Consider the following 14,215-nt stretch of genomic DNA (forward strand, 5'->3'; position numbering starts at 1 on the left):
AACTTAGAGAAAAGGTTGGGGAGCCACAGGTTGAACTCCCCCTGCTTCATGTCGTCTCAGGATGTTGGACTTGGGGTGAAACCCTCCATGTATGGTGGGGAGATTTCTTGTTTTCATGTCTGTGGCTTCTGTCTCCCCTTTAGCCAGATTTTGTTCTCACCTGGGTATCTGATGACTTGCAGTACGTACATCGACTAATATGTCAAAATGTCATTTAACAATTTTTTTTTACATGTACTTGCACTTGGTTTTGTAATCTGATGCTGGTGCAGTGAAGCCTCGCAAAAGCTTGAAGTGTTTTTAAAGGGTGAACTGTGTCCTTTTTGCCCACTTTTGTCAAATTGGGCAGTTTTCAATGATCCAACAGGCCGGCATGGTGGAGCATTGCAGCATTGAGTGCCTGTAATTTGACATGAGCCTCATCTCCATGTTGTGCCTACTAATGATCATTTTTATGCTCCAATGCATTTATTTTACAAACACTTATCTCAGTAGGTAAAGTAACGTAGTTACTGCATTTTGGGGATCTAATGTCTTCTTTGTTCAAATACATATTTTTTTTTTTTAAGGTAAATACCACTAAGCATACAGGTTTAAAGTGTTTGAATACAAATTAGGATGATTATGGTAATATCACATTTTTTTACTTGACACTTAAGTGTCTTCTTCATCTTGAAATCTCTGGAAAATGTCAAGGAAAAACTTCTTGACATGGTTGCTTAGTAAAGTGTGTTTGTCAACTTGCATCCGCGCTTTTGAAGCCGAGGTTTTCTGAAGCTCACACAAACGGCAAACCTCTGTGTTCGGAGCAGCTTTCATCTATCTGTGGAAATAACAACGCTATAACGACGCCTTGCAGTGGATTATGTAACTGGAGCGGGAGCATCATTTTCCACGCAGATGAGGTTAAGGTAGTTCTCTTTAAATCTAGACTCTTGATGAAAACACACTTATTGCAACAAGAGCTTCTACTTCTAGTTTCGTGGGAAGCATTCAAAGTCGAAGCTCTTTGAAACGTCCAGAAAAACAGCTAAAGTTTGTGGTCCTGATATATTATCCTCCTGTCTGGAGGGATATGAAGCTGGATCTGTGGCAGTAAGTGTATCATTGCTTTAAAAAAATAGTTTTAAATAGATGTTCAGAGTAGAAACCTCTTGATGTTCAACCTGACCCTCAGCTTTCACTCAACTTTCCCTCCTCCTCTTATTCTGTACATCTGTCTATTTCACCCGGTCCACTCGGTGAACAGTTGGAGTGCAGCAAGACGAAGACGTGACCTTAAAGACTCATAAAGCTACATTAGACACGTTTATGAAACCTTCACAGCTCCCAGACTCGCATGCTGATAATCACACCACTGCGCGGAGATTTAAAGCCGCGATCAATATCTCATTATCGGAATGCAAAAAGCCCCTTTTTCTGTTAAATCATCCGTCTGGAGAGGAGGAGGGCAAATAGGAGGAACAAGGGTGGAACACCACTGTGCTTATTGTAGGATTTTTCTGAAAATAACGAAATAAAATACATTTTTAATGAATCAAAATAATATTCAATAAGACAAATGACACAAATGAGGTGTGTGAGGGAAGTGGGGTTGTTCTGATTCTGCAGACGGGCGCTAAATAGATCAATATAAAACTTGATGAAGAAAATGTGGTTGAGTCTGTAAATAACTGAGATTGTAGACGAATCACCACATGGGAACTGATCTAACTCGAGTAAAACTTTCTAAGACTATAACAAGAACTCTGATCGTATACAGTTTGCTATAGTCTTCTTTAAGTATCCATAGTTTATCAGCCTTCTTCAATTCTGGCTGTAGAATAAATATAATTTAACAAGGAAATTTAAAAATGGCTAAAAAAAGAGTTAACGGACCCCTTAATTTACAATGTATCCTCATCTTGCTATCTCACTTTAATTTGTATCCTTCCCCTGGTCCTGTTCACTTTAATCCTGCTTTCTGACCTGCACAAAGCCCAAAATAATAAACAAAGCCAGAAATCGTAATAAAAAAAGATCTGTTATCATGGGACTACTTCTCTCAGAAACTCTATTTCAAGCCTGTTCCGATTTGCCCAGATTTTACTCGCACCTGGAGTCGTGATGACCCTTTGGCTCGGTGTGTAAGGCCAGACTCTGCACCTGTTTTTACACCCAATCAGTCGAGCTTTTCAGTTTCCCGATTCCCACCATCTAACCAGCATCCGTCGTTCAGTCTGCCCCGACTATCCCTGCCGCTACTGTCACTCCTGGATCCGCCAGACATGACCTGCGATCGGCGTCGAGCTGACAGCCAGGCATTTCCACGGCGCCGGCACGTTGAGTTAAGTCAGCTGTCTCGCCCACTGAATCACCCCAGAAAGATCTCCACCCACCACCACCCCCCACCACCCCCACCCTTTGCCCTCCCCAGCCGTCTGTCATATATAATGTGTCTGTCTGCAGATCCAGACCCAACTGCATGAAATATGTGTCCCTCCTCTGAGATAAATGCTGTCATATGTCATTGGTGGGAACGCAGGAAGTGACATGCTGACAGACGGCTACATTTCCTGAGAGGTGGCGGGGGGGGGGGGGGGGGGGGGGGGGGGGGGCTGAGCAGAAAGCAGTTGGTTGTTCTTATCACTGCAATGTTGTTCTGATGGTGAACAGATGGATAGCTATATTGCAATTTATTTCTTTGAAACACTTTTTTTTTCTAAATATTTCCTGATTAAATCCAGTGTATACCCAGGATAGCAACTTTTTTTTTTTTTTTTTAAGAAAACAGCTTGCACAAGCTTAATTAAAACATAAAGTATTTATTATAGGGGTGTCAAACTCATTTTAATTCAGAGGCCGCATACAGCCCAATCCCATCTGAAATGATAACCTACAACAAACAACTAATGTTTCCCTTTATGTTAAGACAAAAAGCAGAGTACAATATAAAAAAGTCCTTTTATTGGAGTAAGTTTTTACAAAACCTTATCGAATTTCAGACAAACAGAAAAATGCCATAATGATCATATATTTGATAACACTATAAACACAATATTAAGTTATGGCTTATTAGATTGATGAAGGTCTATATTTTTACATTATTGGTTGCTACACCACCTGATGCAAAGTTCAGTTAGTTGCAGCTAATATTTTACTATAAGGCACTTTGTGAACAAGAAGTATCTCATAGATAACTTGATTTTATTATAATAACTTTATTATTACAATATTTTCTCTTGGAAGTTGGTTGCCTGCAAAAAAAGTTACACTTTCTTTGGCTTAAGATTTCTGCAATCTTCAATCTGCATTTATTTACAGATTTAGTTTCAATGATTAAAAAGGAAATTGAGCAAATCACAAAGGGCTACGTTTAGTCCGCATGCAGTATGTGGGACACCTCTGGTCTGTCACATGACCACACCTACCACAGCCTGTACAGTCCATTATCATGTCATTTTTTTTTTGTGTGCGTGTTTGATGTAGAGAGAAGAAGATGTCTCGAACCAGTGCTCTCAAGGTTTTGGACCACGGCATGATCGGACCAGAAGGAGGAGATAACTGCCATAAGTTTGTGGACATCCTGGGCTTGCGGACCATTTTCCCCCTTTTCATGAAAACTCCCAAGAAGATGAAGAAAACGGGGACTTCAGAAAAAGAGCATGAAGGTTAGTGATCAGAGCAAAGCAATGCGTGCATGCGGACCTTTTAAATAGCTTGAATTTTGATGTTGTGGCATCATCAGACAGGTGGTTATATTAGTGAGTGAAAGATCCTTTTTGGATTATTTGTGGCACTGCCAGTGAAGATAGTGAAGCCATTGTGGATCTCATTGGGAAAGTAAGTACGCCTGGCTCCACCCCTGTAGAAGATCTAAAGCGATACACTACACAAGCTTCATGCCGGGTAATAATCCTCTGTTGAATGCTGAATTTCCTCATAAATCATTCCTGATATATTCTAAAGTAAAAGCAAAAGGAATGTAAAGAGAAATACAATTTTGAGACCCAAATGGAATTTCAGCTTTTTCTCTGGAATTTCCTGCAACTATAACTTCAGATTTTTCACAACTGCTTGTTTTGTTTTCTGACCTAAAGTTTTCCTTGACTGTTCCATTGGTATCACCTTGTAATTCTTCTTATTTGGATGCGATTTCTTCAAAAAAGTCAGTGAGAGAGAAAGCGGTTGATTGTTCTGTTGTCATGTGTTGTGCACTTTCGTTATCAGTCTTGTTGACTGCATCCGCTTTGGAATATCTAGAAGTCATTCTCATTAAGTTTTGGACATATCTTCTACAATTTCCAATAATAGATTCTTTTATTTTCGAATTTTCACACACTCATGCTGAGAGATGCCCTGCATTATTGATCCTATTGTGTGAAACTTGAGGATTGGTTATTCCCCCCTGATGACACTTCTGCAGGAGTAAATGGGGGATTGAACCTGCAACCACAGGACTACAACACAGCCCTCTTTACTATCTGAGCCAGCGCAGAGAGAAATGGTACTTCTGTTTAAAAGCTCCAGTGTCAGACATCATTGAGGCTTTGTGATGAAAACATAACGACGGCTGAAGATGTAGATGACGACTGATAAAGTGTTACAGCCACTTTTTCAACCACCTTCAGCGCTCATGATTTGTGTTATTTGTCAAGTAAAAAAAATCCATACGTTGCTGACGGCACTAATATACGTGATTATGCTAATCAATGCCAGGGCCTCTCTTTTCCCTCTTGCTGGTGGTGCCTCTCGGCGTGCAGTCAAACCCGTTTCCTGCAGACACGCTCGGCCCCTAATCTGCTCATGTATCACGGTTTGCTGCCTCTCCAGCCTGTCAGTTTACACTATCAATTCAATCTTGATTGATTTTCCTGCCTGCGACTCTCAAACCACTTTTGTCTCTTGAGTGAGCGCTCGGAAGTGCAAACAAGCGGCTGCGATAGAAAGGGAGAAAGAGACGGGCCCATGTCATACGGGAAGAGCATATAAAATAGATTTAGAAGCAGGAACTCCATCCGTCTATCTGCTCTTTTGTTTGATTACCTGCATCTACCGCATGAATACCACCCCCACCCCCCACCCCCACAAACACTGTTCCTATTAATTAAGGTTCACCACCTCGGTGGAGGAGAACAACCTGTCTTCCATTGTGTCCCATCCCACACAGGGACTTGATGAATTAACCTTTGACCCCATTGAGCAGTCGGAGGAACAGTGATTGAGATAACCTATTCTTCAGGTAACACCCCCCCCTCCCCCCACCATCCCCCCACCACAGCAAGGCAGACACACTCACAGAAACAGTTGTTTAAATCCAACCAGAGGGTTCATGCCCCTCCTGTGAAGCAAGACCAGTGTAATCTTGATTTATTTGTTTTCCCCAGAAGAAGCTGTGTCTCGGGCTCCGTTTCCATGACGACGCTTCAAGTGAAACCACATCGTTTTTACTTTTTTTGTTTCAGAAAGGTTTCGTGTTTACACGGCAACATTTCTGTTTAAACAGAATCTGCAGAAAGGCTGAAAATGATGTAGTTCGTGCCAGGCCAGGAGATATTTCTGTTGGTTGTTTTTTGTAATGAAACCACACACACATGCAGAGCACAGAGCAATGTGCTGCCAACATGGTTGATTGTGATTCTGGTGACTCGACTATAAAACTACCAGGTCGCAGGAGAACATGGACTGGGAGTCATGACACGCTGGAGGCAAACATTGTTGTTATTGTCCATCTACTCACACGTGCAGAAGAATTATTTACGTGGCAGTTGCACAGTAGTAGCATTTCAGAAAAGTTTAGTTAAGTCAGAATATTTAAAAACAATTTTACCCCCCCCATATGAAGTGTGTAGGAAGCCCTTTGTGAGCTGCTATTTCTACTGCTGGCCTATAAATAAGAACATTGGGACAGTGGTGAGGCTGAATTCCATAAGTTTTTAAAGGGAGTTTAACCGACCCTGGCTTTGGTTGGTTTGTGTTTAAATATCACGAGTGCTCGTTATTGTAAGAGAATCAGGGTAAGCCATTATTAGGCGTCGCCTCACAATCCTGTGATGTTACACACGATTACTAATTAAACATCTGACACAACAACGAGGTAAAATCAAACCTGCCCGTGTGGTTCAGGCCATGTTTGTGTTGTTTGTCTATAACAAGCTCGCGTGGAGACGAGGATCATACGTGCCCCCCCCCCCCCCGAAAGGTTGACAAGCCACAGGTGTAATAAGATGCCTGTCATGCTGCGAGACGTATTGAGTGAGCCCTCCTTCTCTATGAGACCGCTAATTGAAAACGGCATAAATCAAGTGGCTCTCCTGACTAACACAGCGACACTGTCGATTAATTAACTATCATGCGCTTCAAACAGAAGTAATTAGGAGGTGGAGACCTCTCAGTCCTTCTATCCTCGGTCCTCTCTCTCGTCCCCCACTTATTCTGTAAAACCTCAGTGTAAAGATTGATCCCCGTGAAATCCTTTCTCAAACTGAAACAGGCTAAATGGCGAGGGATTGCCAGGCCGTATTACCACACAGAACAACATAATTAACTGAGGGGAAAAACATTTTTTTATTCCAAAACGGCGAATACATTTGCCCATGGCGGGTATTGTTGCCATGACGTTGCCGTTCACCTTGTTTTAGGGCGTCAGCTCATTGGTGGACTCTTGTCATTACCAGTGAAATTGAGATTGTGTGATGGAAATTGGTGGCAGCCGGTTGTTATATTTAGGCGGCTAATGATGCGAGCGAGTGCGAGGAAGGGGAACAGAAGTAAACAAGTAATTTACATGACCAGGCACAATTGTCCTGGCTCCCTGACTCCAGCTCCAAACCCGGGGAAAGTGTAAAAGAGAGAGAGAGGGAGAGGGGGGGAACTCGGGCCTTTGTACTTTGATATGTTTTGAAAGCCGCACAAACACCTTCCAGTGCTGCGAGTGGCCTCCTCGTGACCCTTATTTTCTAATGAATGCACTACAATAGGTAATGAGTGAGGCATGCAGGCAGAGAGAGACCCACGCTACTAAAACACTCATATTTCCTGCTTCCGCCGCTCCGTTGGATGCACGCGCTGCGAGGGGAAAAAAAGATGGAATAGCCTATTTAATGCAAACAGAGTGCCTCTATTACAGCCACTCCCCACCAAAAAAAAAAAAGAGAGAGAGAGAAAGGAAGAGGAGAAGATGTCGGCTTCATTACAAAGACTAAACAGGGAATTTTATCAGCCTATTACGTTATCACTGCTATCTCGCCTCTGATATTAACAAATGTAAATGTTCAAAGCGTGACTGCATGGCCGAATATATGACATCAGATAAGTGAGTGCAGCGGAGAAACTTAGTTATCCGAGTTTAATGACGAAACTTGCAGTCAAGAGCGGCGAATCAAACGGAGCCCTTCTTTAATCAGCTCGCCCCCGCCCGCTAACCGAGCGCCTTAGGAGCAGATTGCGATCAGTAACATTTTACACGATGCAAGTTTGATTGTAATCTGTGTTGTCAGAGTCGTGCTGTGTAATCCTATTATTAGTGTATTTCAGAGGGAGAGATTTGCAGCTCGATCCTTGTGTAAAGACGCATCTAATTAGCATCTTCTTCACGTTTGGTCTTTCCTCTGGTGGGGATTGATCGCTCTCTCTCTCCCTCTCTCTCTCTCTCTCTCTCTCTCTCTCTCTCTTGCACTCTCTCAGTAAACTTTAATGAAAAAATGCGGCGGTATATTTTGATGTATACATGAGGATTTGGTTTCCAAACACTTGATATTCTGATCAGGAGGAGCACATGCACGCTTGGCAGGAATGCATCACTCACTGGGAGGATGATCATAACTCAAAACCTTATGCAATGTGCAGGAGGCTTGTTGTACTGGGACAAAATGGCTCAAATATATGTGACAGATTTTTGTTTTATGAAAAGTTTGAATAATGCGGCATTGGTTTTGTTGGGCAAAGATGTGAAATATTGTGCAAGATATGTTTCAGGCATGGCATGAGTGGAATAATATGTGTTAATGTGGACCATACATAGGTTAAGGTAAACTGTGTAGTGTCACATTTTAGAAACAATACAGGGTGGAGACTTTCTGCTGTTCCAGCTGGGGTTACGGGGTAGAGGGGAAGGAAAGGATCGGACGGACAGACAGATATTGTGAAGAGGGATTGAAACCCTGGTTGCGTAGGGATTTGCAGGAATCTGCACCCAAGATTACTTTGAATTCACTGTCAGCTATGCTGGTGTATACATATTTATGTTTTTTATAATTATATTGATTTACTTCTTTCTTGTATCCTGAAGTTCAAAAACACACCAGAAACTACAGTTCTTTTAGGTAAAGCAAAGCTCTGTCTATGACGTGTTTGTGAACTTAAATGTGATTTCAGAACGCGGTGGAATGAACCAGATTGTGGCACTAATGGGTTTTTTCAGATCACCTATGCTGAATGAACATAAGGCTATTTAGCGAGTACAGTGCGAGCAGCAAATTTATCCACAACATTATTACTGTGGCTACAAAATTAATTTTTATGATGGTGTGTGAAAATCAATGCAACTAAACAGGAAAATGTTCCATTACTGTTACAGTTCAGTTTAATTTTCTAGCATCCTCGGTGTGTTTGCTGATGTTTTTAAACAACATTATCAGGAGGATTTAAGAGCACCATCCTTTTTTTTTTTTTTATTCATTCGAAAAATAGAAAGTAATTTTATTTGCAAGATTTCTGGTGTCTCATGATGGATACCTAAGTTGCATGGGTGGAAAACTAAGATCTCTTTTTGGGGTTGCAATTGATTTTCATTCCCCTGCTAAACCCAATTGTTAAGTCTTTAGAGTCACAGATTCATAGTTTTTAAATCTGAGAGAAAATGTTTTAAAAAAAAACAGCTTCACTAAATGTGGCTATCAGTCCAAAACTCAAACGTATTCAGTGTATTATTATGATGGGCTAATTCCCAGACAGTAATTTTCGAGGCTGGAAGCAGAGCATTTAAATCTAAAAATGAGATTTCTTTGTTTCACGGAATTCATCACAGCTAACTTTAGCACGCAATTACAAAAGCCGGTACTCACAGCTTATTTGTCCTGGCTTTCACATCTTTACGAACCCTCAAGGTTTATGCGCCACAGTTCAGTCCTGCTTCTTCAGACAGTGGATGCAGACTCTTCAAACCCCGGCCAGGCCTGCCTGTGGGGCTCATAGACTGATTGTTTTCTCCAGGGCACACTTAGTCCAGTCCCCATCTGTCAATCATCTGCAGGATGTGTGTGTACTTCGTCCTACCTTCAGCTGTCAGTCAATACATGACTCCAGCCCCCTTGGGGTTATTTGCATGTTAATGCAGAGGTATGGATTTCCTGCACAATGAGGCAATTGCTGAATGATTAATGCAGGATAAGCGAATGCTCGCATTGAGATAAGTACCGTGAATGTGAATGAAGAGCTGTGGAAGAGACCATTCACTGCTGTGGATCAATTTGATGTGATGGAAGGGTTTGGTGCATCACTTCCTGTTGGCTGGCAGAGGAGTTCACACTAAATGGGTTTTCTGCCACAGCCTTATGTTTTCCACTGATTAAATTGACATTGTCATTGCCGCATACGACTGGAGAAAACAGTGGGAATGTTTTACCAAACCTTCACCATCGAGGTGAGATGGACGGAATGTTGTAAATTGATTTTGGGGTTGTTCAGAAACTCATCTGTCCATCCGAGGAGCACATAGTGTTCAGGTGATTGTCTTGACTTACAGGAGGAATTGTGCTTTAAAAATAACAGTTTCTGTTAGTAAACACAGTAGTAATCCTAATAATTGCGATTGTATGTATTCAATGTAATGCACCTTCAGTAATACCTGTTCAGGGTGTATCCTGCCTTCTCCCACAGTCCGCTGGGATTGGCTTCAGCCCACCGTGACCTAAAATGAGATAAAGCACAACGGAGGGAGGGCTCAGTCACGATCAGTTGTGCCTCTTCATTAACCCATGGATGTCAGACATGAGGCATTGCACATTCCAATGTATTTTGCACCACAACTTTGCATTAAAGTTGAATTTATGTTGAGGTTGTAGTCATTTTCAATAGTAATTGTTTGGTTTTTTTTCAAACTTGTAGACATTTTCATCACGTACGCCGCACCACAATAAAGAAAAACTAGCATGTTTGTATTAATAGGTTACGATGGCAGTATTTTACCTATCCGGCCGACTCAACATGAAATGGGGGCTGGATGTGACCTCTGACCTCTGTGTTTGACCCCCTGCTTCCACCTGTGTCTTTATTATACTCTTGGATAGCATTGACTCGCACAAGTTTCCCGTCTGTATGTTTTGGGTTGTCGTCTTAGTTTTTGTTTTGAATCAGGTTACCTATTTTATTTCATTTTTATTTTTAACCTTACTTATAAACTTTTATTTTGATATTAAAGGATTTACTATTAAGTTGTATGCAGTTCAATAATCTTCCCCCACAAAACACCCCAAGACAAAAGTGGATCAGTTGGTTGTGCGGCACTTGTAATTGTACTACGCAACAAAAGAGTACATTTTTATTTACGTCTTTTCTGAATTTTCTTGCCGTATGTGCGGGGGGGAGATGAGGTGCGTTAGACTTTCTCCTTTATTCTCATCTATTCCTTATTCTTATCCTCAATAGTGAAACATGGAGCAGTACATGTAAATCAAGTATTGATTTCCACAGACAGGCGAGGAAGCTGTTTTACTCGGCCTTGCCCTCGATCTGGTGCCTACGATGTAAGGCCGCTTCCACCCCTTCACAAATCTCCGAGGAGCGGCTCTCTGTGTAGTTTTCAACTCTTCGGAGGGAGCCTTCCACAGCCGGCGATCAATAGCCTCCGTGGCAGGGCGTGGAGGTGGCGACATCAATTACAGGCTGGATCAAGTTGATAAAGTAGTGTTCTTTTGGAAATGGCAGTGCGTCTCCTTGTCATTGTGTGCAGGAAATAAGGTTGTCTACATTAAAACAAGAGATTTGTTGAGTGAACAATCCTGACATGTTACAAAGACGGAAAAAACAAAACAAAAGTGCAACACTTAGCATGCCGTTAAAACTGCAGTTTCATTTGAACTTGCTCTACGGGCATGTCCTCAGAAAGACTGGAAGGTTTGAGCTGAAATGTTTCACTGTGGCATTTTATGAAACCTTGAGGTAAATGTCTTAATTAAACTTTAATTTTGCCTCAGTAAACACGCCGGACACTTTAATCTAAATGACTGATTCTGTTATTTTAGCCTCGGTTCAGTTGGTCCACTTGTGGTCTTTTAGTAAAACAGCAATCACAATTAGGCCGTTCCGCACCTAAAAACGGGCCGTAAATCTTTAGTAAACATCCCCAAAGGTCCTGGTATCTGTAGCGCACGCACATTTTAATAAAACAAACCCTGGTTTGGCTTTAATAATAACTGCCAGGTCTAATAAATGTAATAGATGGCGACAAACCAATGAATTATTAACTTTTTTCTATTACATCCATAAATACTGGTGACATGTTTTTTTTTTTTTTTTTACATTTTGGACGACAAAGAGTCCCATTTGAAGGGCATTCAAGGGCATTTCACTCCCAGAAGATTGACTCCAACTCTCGGTGGTTTTCAATAACTTCCGGCCCTTTTACACGACGTTCTCAAGTGAAAATGTCCATCATGATAGCAACAGCCTTCGTCATCAGTCCATGCAAATGTGTGTGTACTTTGTTAATGTGTAGAGCGTGTTGTTGTCGGTGCTCATGATTGTGGTTTATTTACAAAAACAACCAACAGAACCAACTAACCCTGACCTGGCATGCTCCCTACATCATTTTCAGGGTTTATGTTCTTGTGTAAAGACATTATTTTCAAAATGTAATGTAAATGTGACATGTTTCTGAAACAGAAACACAAAAATAGTACGTTTACACTTGAAACGTGTAAACGGGGCCAAAGAGCACAGAAAAGTTAAAGGACTACAAATCATACTTTCAGTGTCCCCCAGGTTTCTCTACTGGGCCCAGACATGGTTTGTCACTATAAAAGACTTGAGATGAGTCATTTACCTATAAATTCCACCCAGTAAAACTGGTGTTCTAATCTTTTATGCGTTTGCCCTCTTGGCACAACGGAGCTCTAATGGTGAATTTATGTGAATTTAGAAAACTGACATTTTGGGAAATTCCACTCGGAAGCGAGCAGAAAAGTTTGCACATCAGTTCATAGATAATCCCAAGACCTATTACAAACACAGCCACCTTCACATTCATAACCAGAGAAACAAATGTCAAGATTATTTTGAGGTTACATAAGCGGTTTATTTGTTTACATTTTGGACTTATTGCTGTTTTTAGCTGACAAACTATTGAGCTTGGCAAAAAAGCCTTGTTTTTCTTTTAACCTTAGTGGTATTAAGTATGATTACTTCAGTTTCTCGTCAGGAAATATTACCCAAACATACATGTAAATGCTGCCATGTTGGCTGATGTCAAATTTTTCTTATCTCATCTCTCGCAAACTTCCCAGTTTCTTAATGAGGAATTCCCATTTTGACAGAACTCGGGTGCATTTCTTTCTGCACTTTGATGTCTGAACGTTCCGTGCTGCTCAGCTGCTTGCGACTCTCCCATTCAGTCTTATTTAAAGCAGCTCGTCTCCGGCCCGTTCTCTGTGTTCCACCGAGGTTCCCCCTCCCACTTATAACGTTGCGAGATGTTTGCATAATGTGGCCGATGTGACGCCCGCAGGTGCTCCAGCCCACGGCTTTCTCCGTCTTGGCGTCTCGTGGTTAAAGACGCCGCGGGTCACGGGGGATCACGCGGAGGGAGCTGACATTAAACACGACCCCTTTTTAAACGGCAAAAATGCGATTGATTCTTGCGCTCTTGTTGCTTAGCAACTGCAAAGCCTTGTTGAGAGAGAATATTGACCTCTTGTTGATAAAGTCCAATTACATTTTTTTTTTTTCCCCACTCCACTGTGTAAATCCAAAGACTTCATGCTGCCATACCCTGTTGTGTTCGTTCACTGTCATTGTGAAATATCACAGAGGTGGTCAGTTCCTGCTGCAGCCAGAGACCAAACGGTGCTTTAAACCACGATCACACAGGACTGGAGTCTTGGGTTAAGAAGGGGACTCGGCGGGGCTCTCAAACCTGTGTTGGTAATTTAGTTAATAAACGCGTTTTAGACTCCCCGCCGTTCGCTAAATGTAATTCAGAATTGTTCCACACGTTCCAGCGTGCCCTAAAATGAAAATTGATTCCTAAATTCCATTAACATTTTCTCCTCTCCTTGTTCCGTGCTCACTCAGTAAGAGTATCCACGCTCAGCCGCATGCTTTCTGTAATTGCAAACGATCAAACGCTAATCAATTAGTTGGTTCTATGGATGTGTGAGTGAGTGAGGATGTTGGTGTTAGCTGATGTTCATGGCTTACGTAAAGATTGTGCAGAGTTAAAAGATGGGTCGGCTCTTGTCTTTCTGTCATCACATGATCTTCATCTTTAGAAAGGTGTGATCGGGAACGTTTTAAAAACGACGTCTGGTTTACTCCGTAGAAATGCTGATTGCAACGTAGTCCTCATGTAGGGCCACTAGTGGGTGCTGTTGTTTGGTTCTGTAGTGAAACCACACACATGGTACAGATAACAATACGCTTTAATCCTTTATGGTGAGTACACCAAGTTCCACTTTGGGAGGCGTTTTGAATAATTTGCCTTTTCAGTGGCTCCGAGCAACGTTATCGTGTAAACGGACCCTCAAAACGCAACAAAAGCTTTCAGTTTTATCTTAAGCTGTTGTGTAAATGGAGCCTGAGTTTCAGCTTTTCTTCTCCTTCTTCTTCTGCAGAACACGTCTGTTCCATCATCGCCTCCATGCTGAGAAACCTGAAGTCCCAGCAGAGGAGCAGGCTCCTCAACAAGTTCACAGAGAACGACTGTGAGAAGGTTAGTTAGCGCCTCGTTCACCTCTCCTCTCGACTTCTTTTCTTCCTTCAATTTCTTTTTTGTGTGTGTGTGTGTGTGTTGTCGCATTTCCCGTTTTTGTTTGTAAGCTGATTGCTCCTTCAGGAACATTAAAATCATGTTTATGTGGTCATGAAATAGACATTTAAGAAGACTTTTATTGCGGTGATGAAGGGGGTGTGTTCTCATCGCTATAGGCAGTTTTATTTGAGGTAAAAACTGTTAATAATGTTAATCGAGCTTAAATATGGAGTTCTGTTTACTAAAGGTTGGCAAATGCAGATAAACCTG

The 14,215-nt window shown here is 41.7% G+C and overlaps 1 protein-coding gene across 1 annotated transcript in view; it reads left to right on the forward strand.

Annotated features, from left to right (window-relative positions):
* ctnnbl1 (catenin, beta like 1) overlaps positions 1-14,215 on the forward strand; it is a 62,280-nt gene that overhangs the window by 21,145 nt on the left and 26,920 nt on the right. Inside the window, exons 11-12 of the mRNA XM_080496180.1 lie at positions 3,469-3,650; positions 13,809-13,906. Coding sequence (XP_080352306.1) covers positions 3,469-3,650; positions 13,809-13,906 — 280 coding nt within the window. The remainder of the gene's footprint in view (positions 1-3,468; positions 3,651-13,808; positions 13,907-14,215) is intronic.

Source organism: Blennius ocellaris (assembly GCF_963422515.1).
Source record: "Blennius ocellaris genome assembly, chromosome: 5".
NCBI classification, from domain to species: Eukaryota; Metazoa; Chordata; class Actinopteri; order Blenniiformes; family Blenniidae; genus Blennius; species Blennius ocellaris.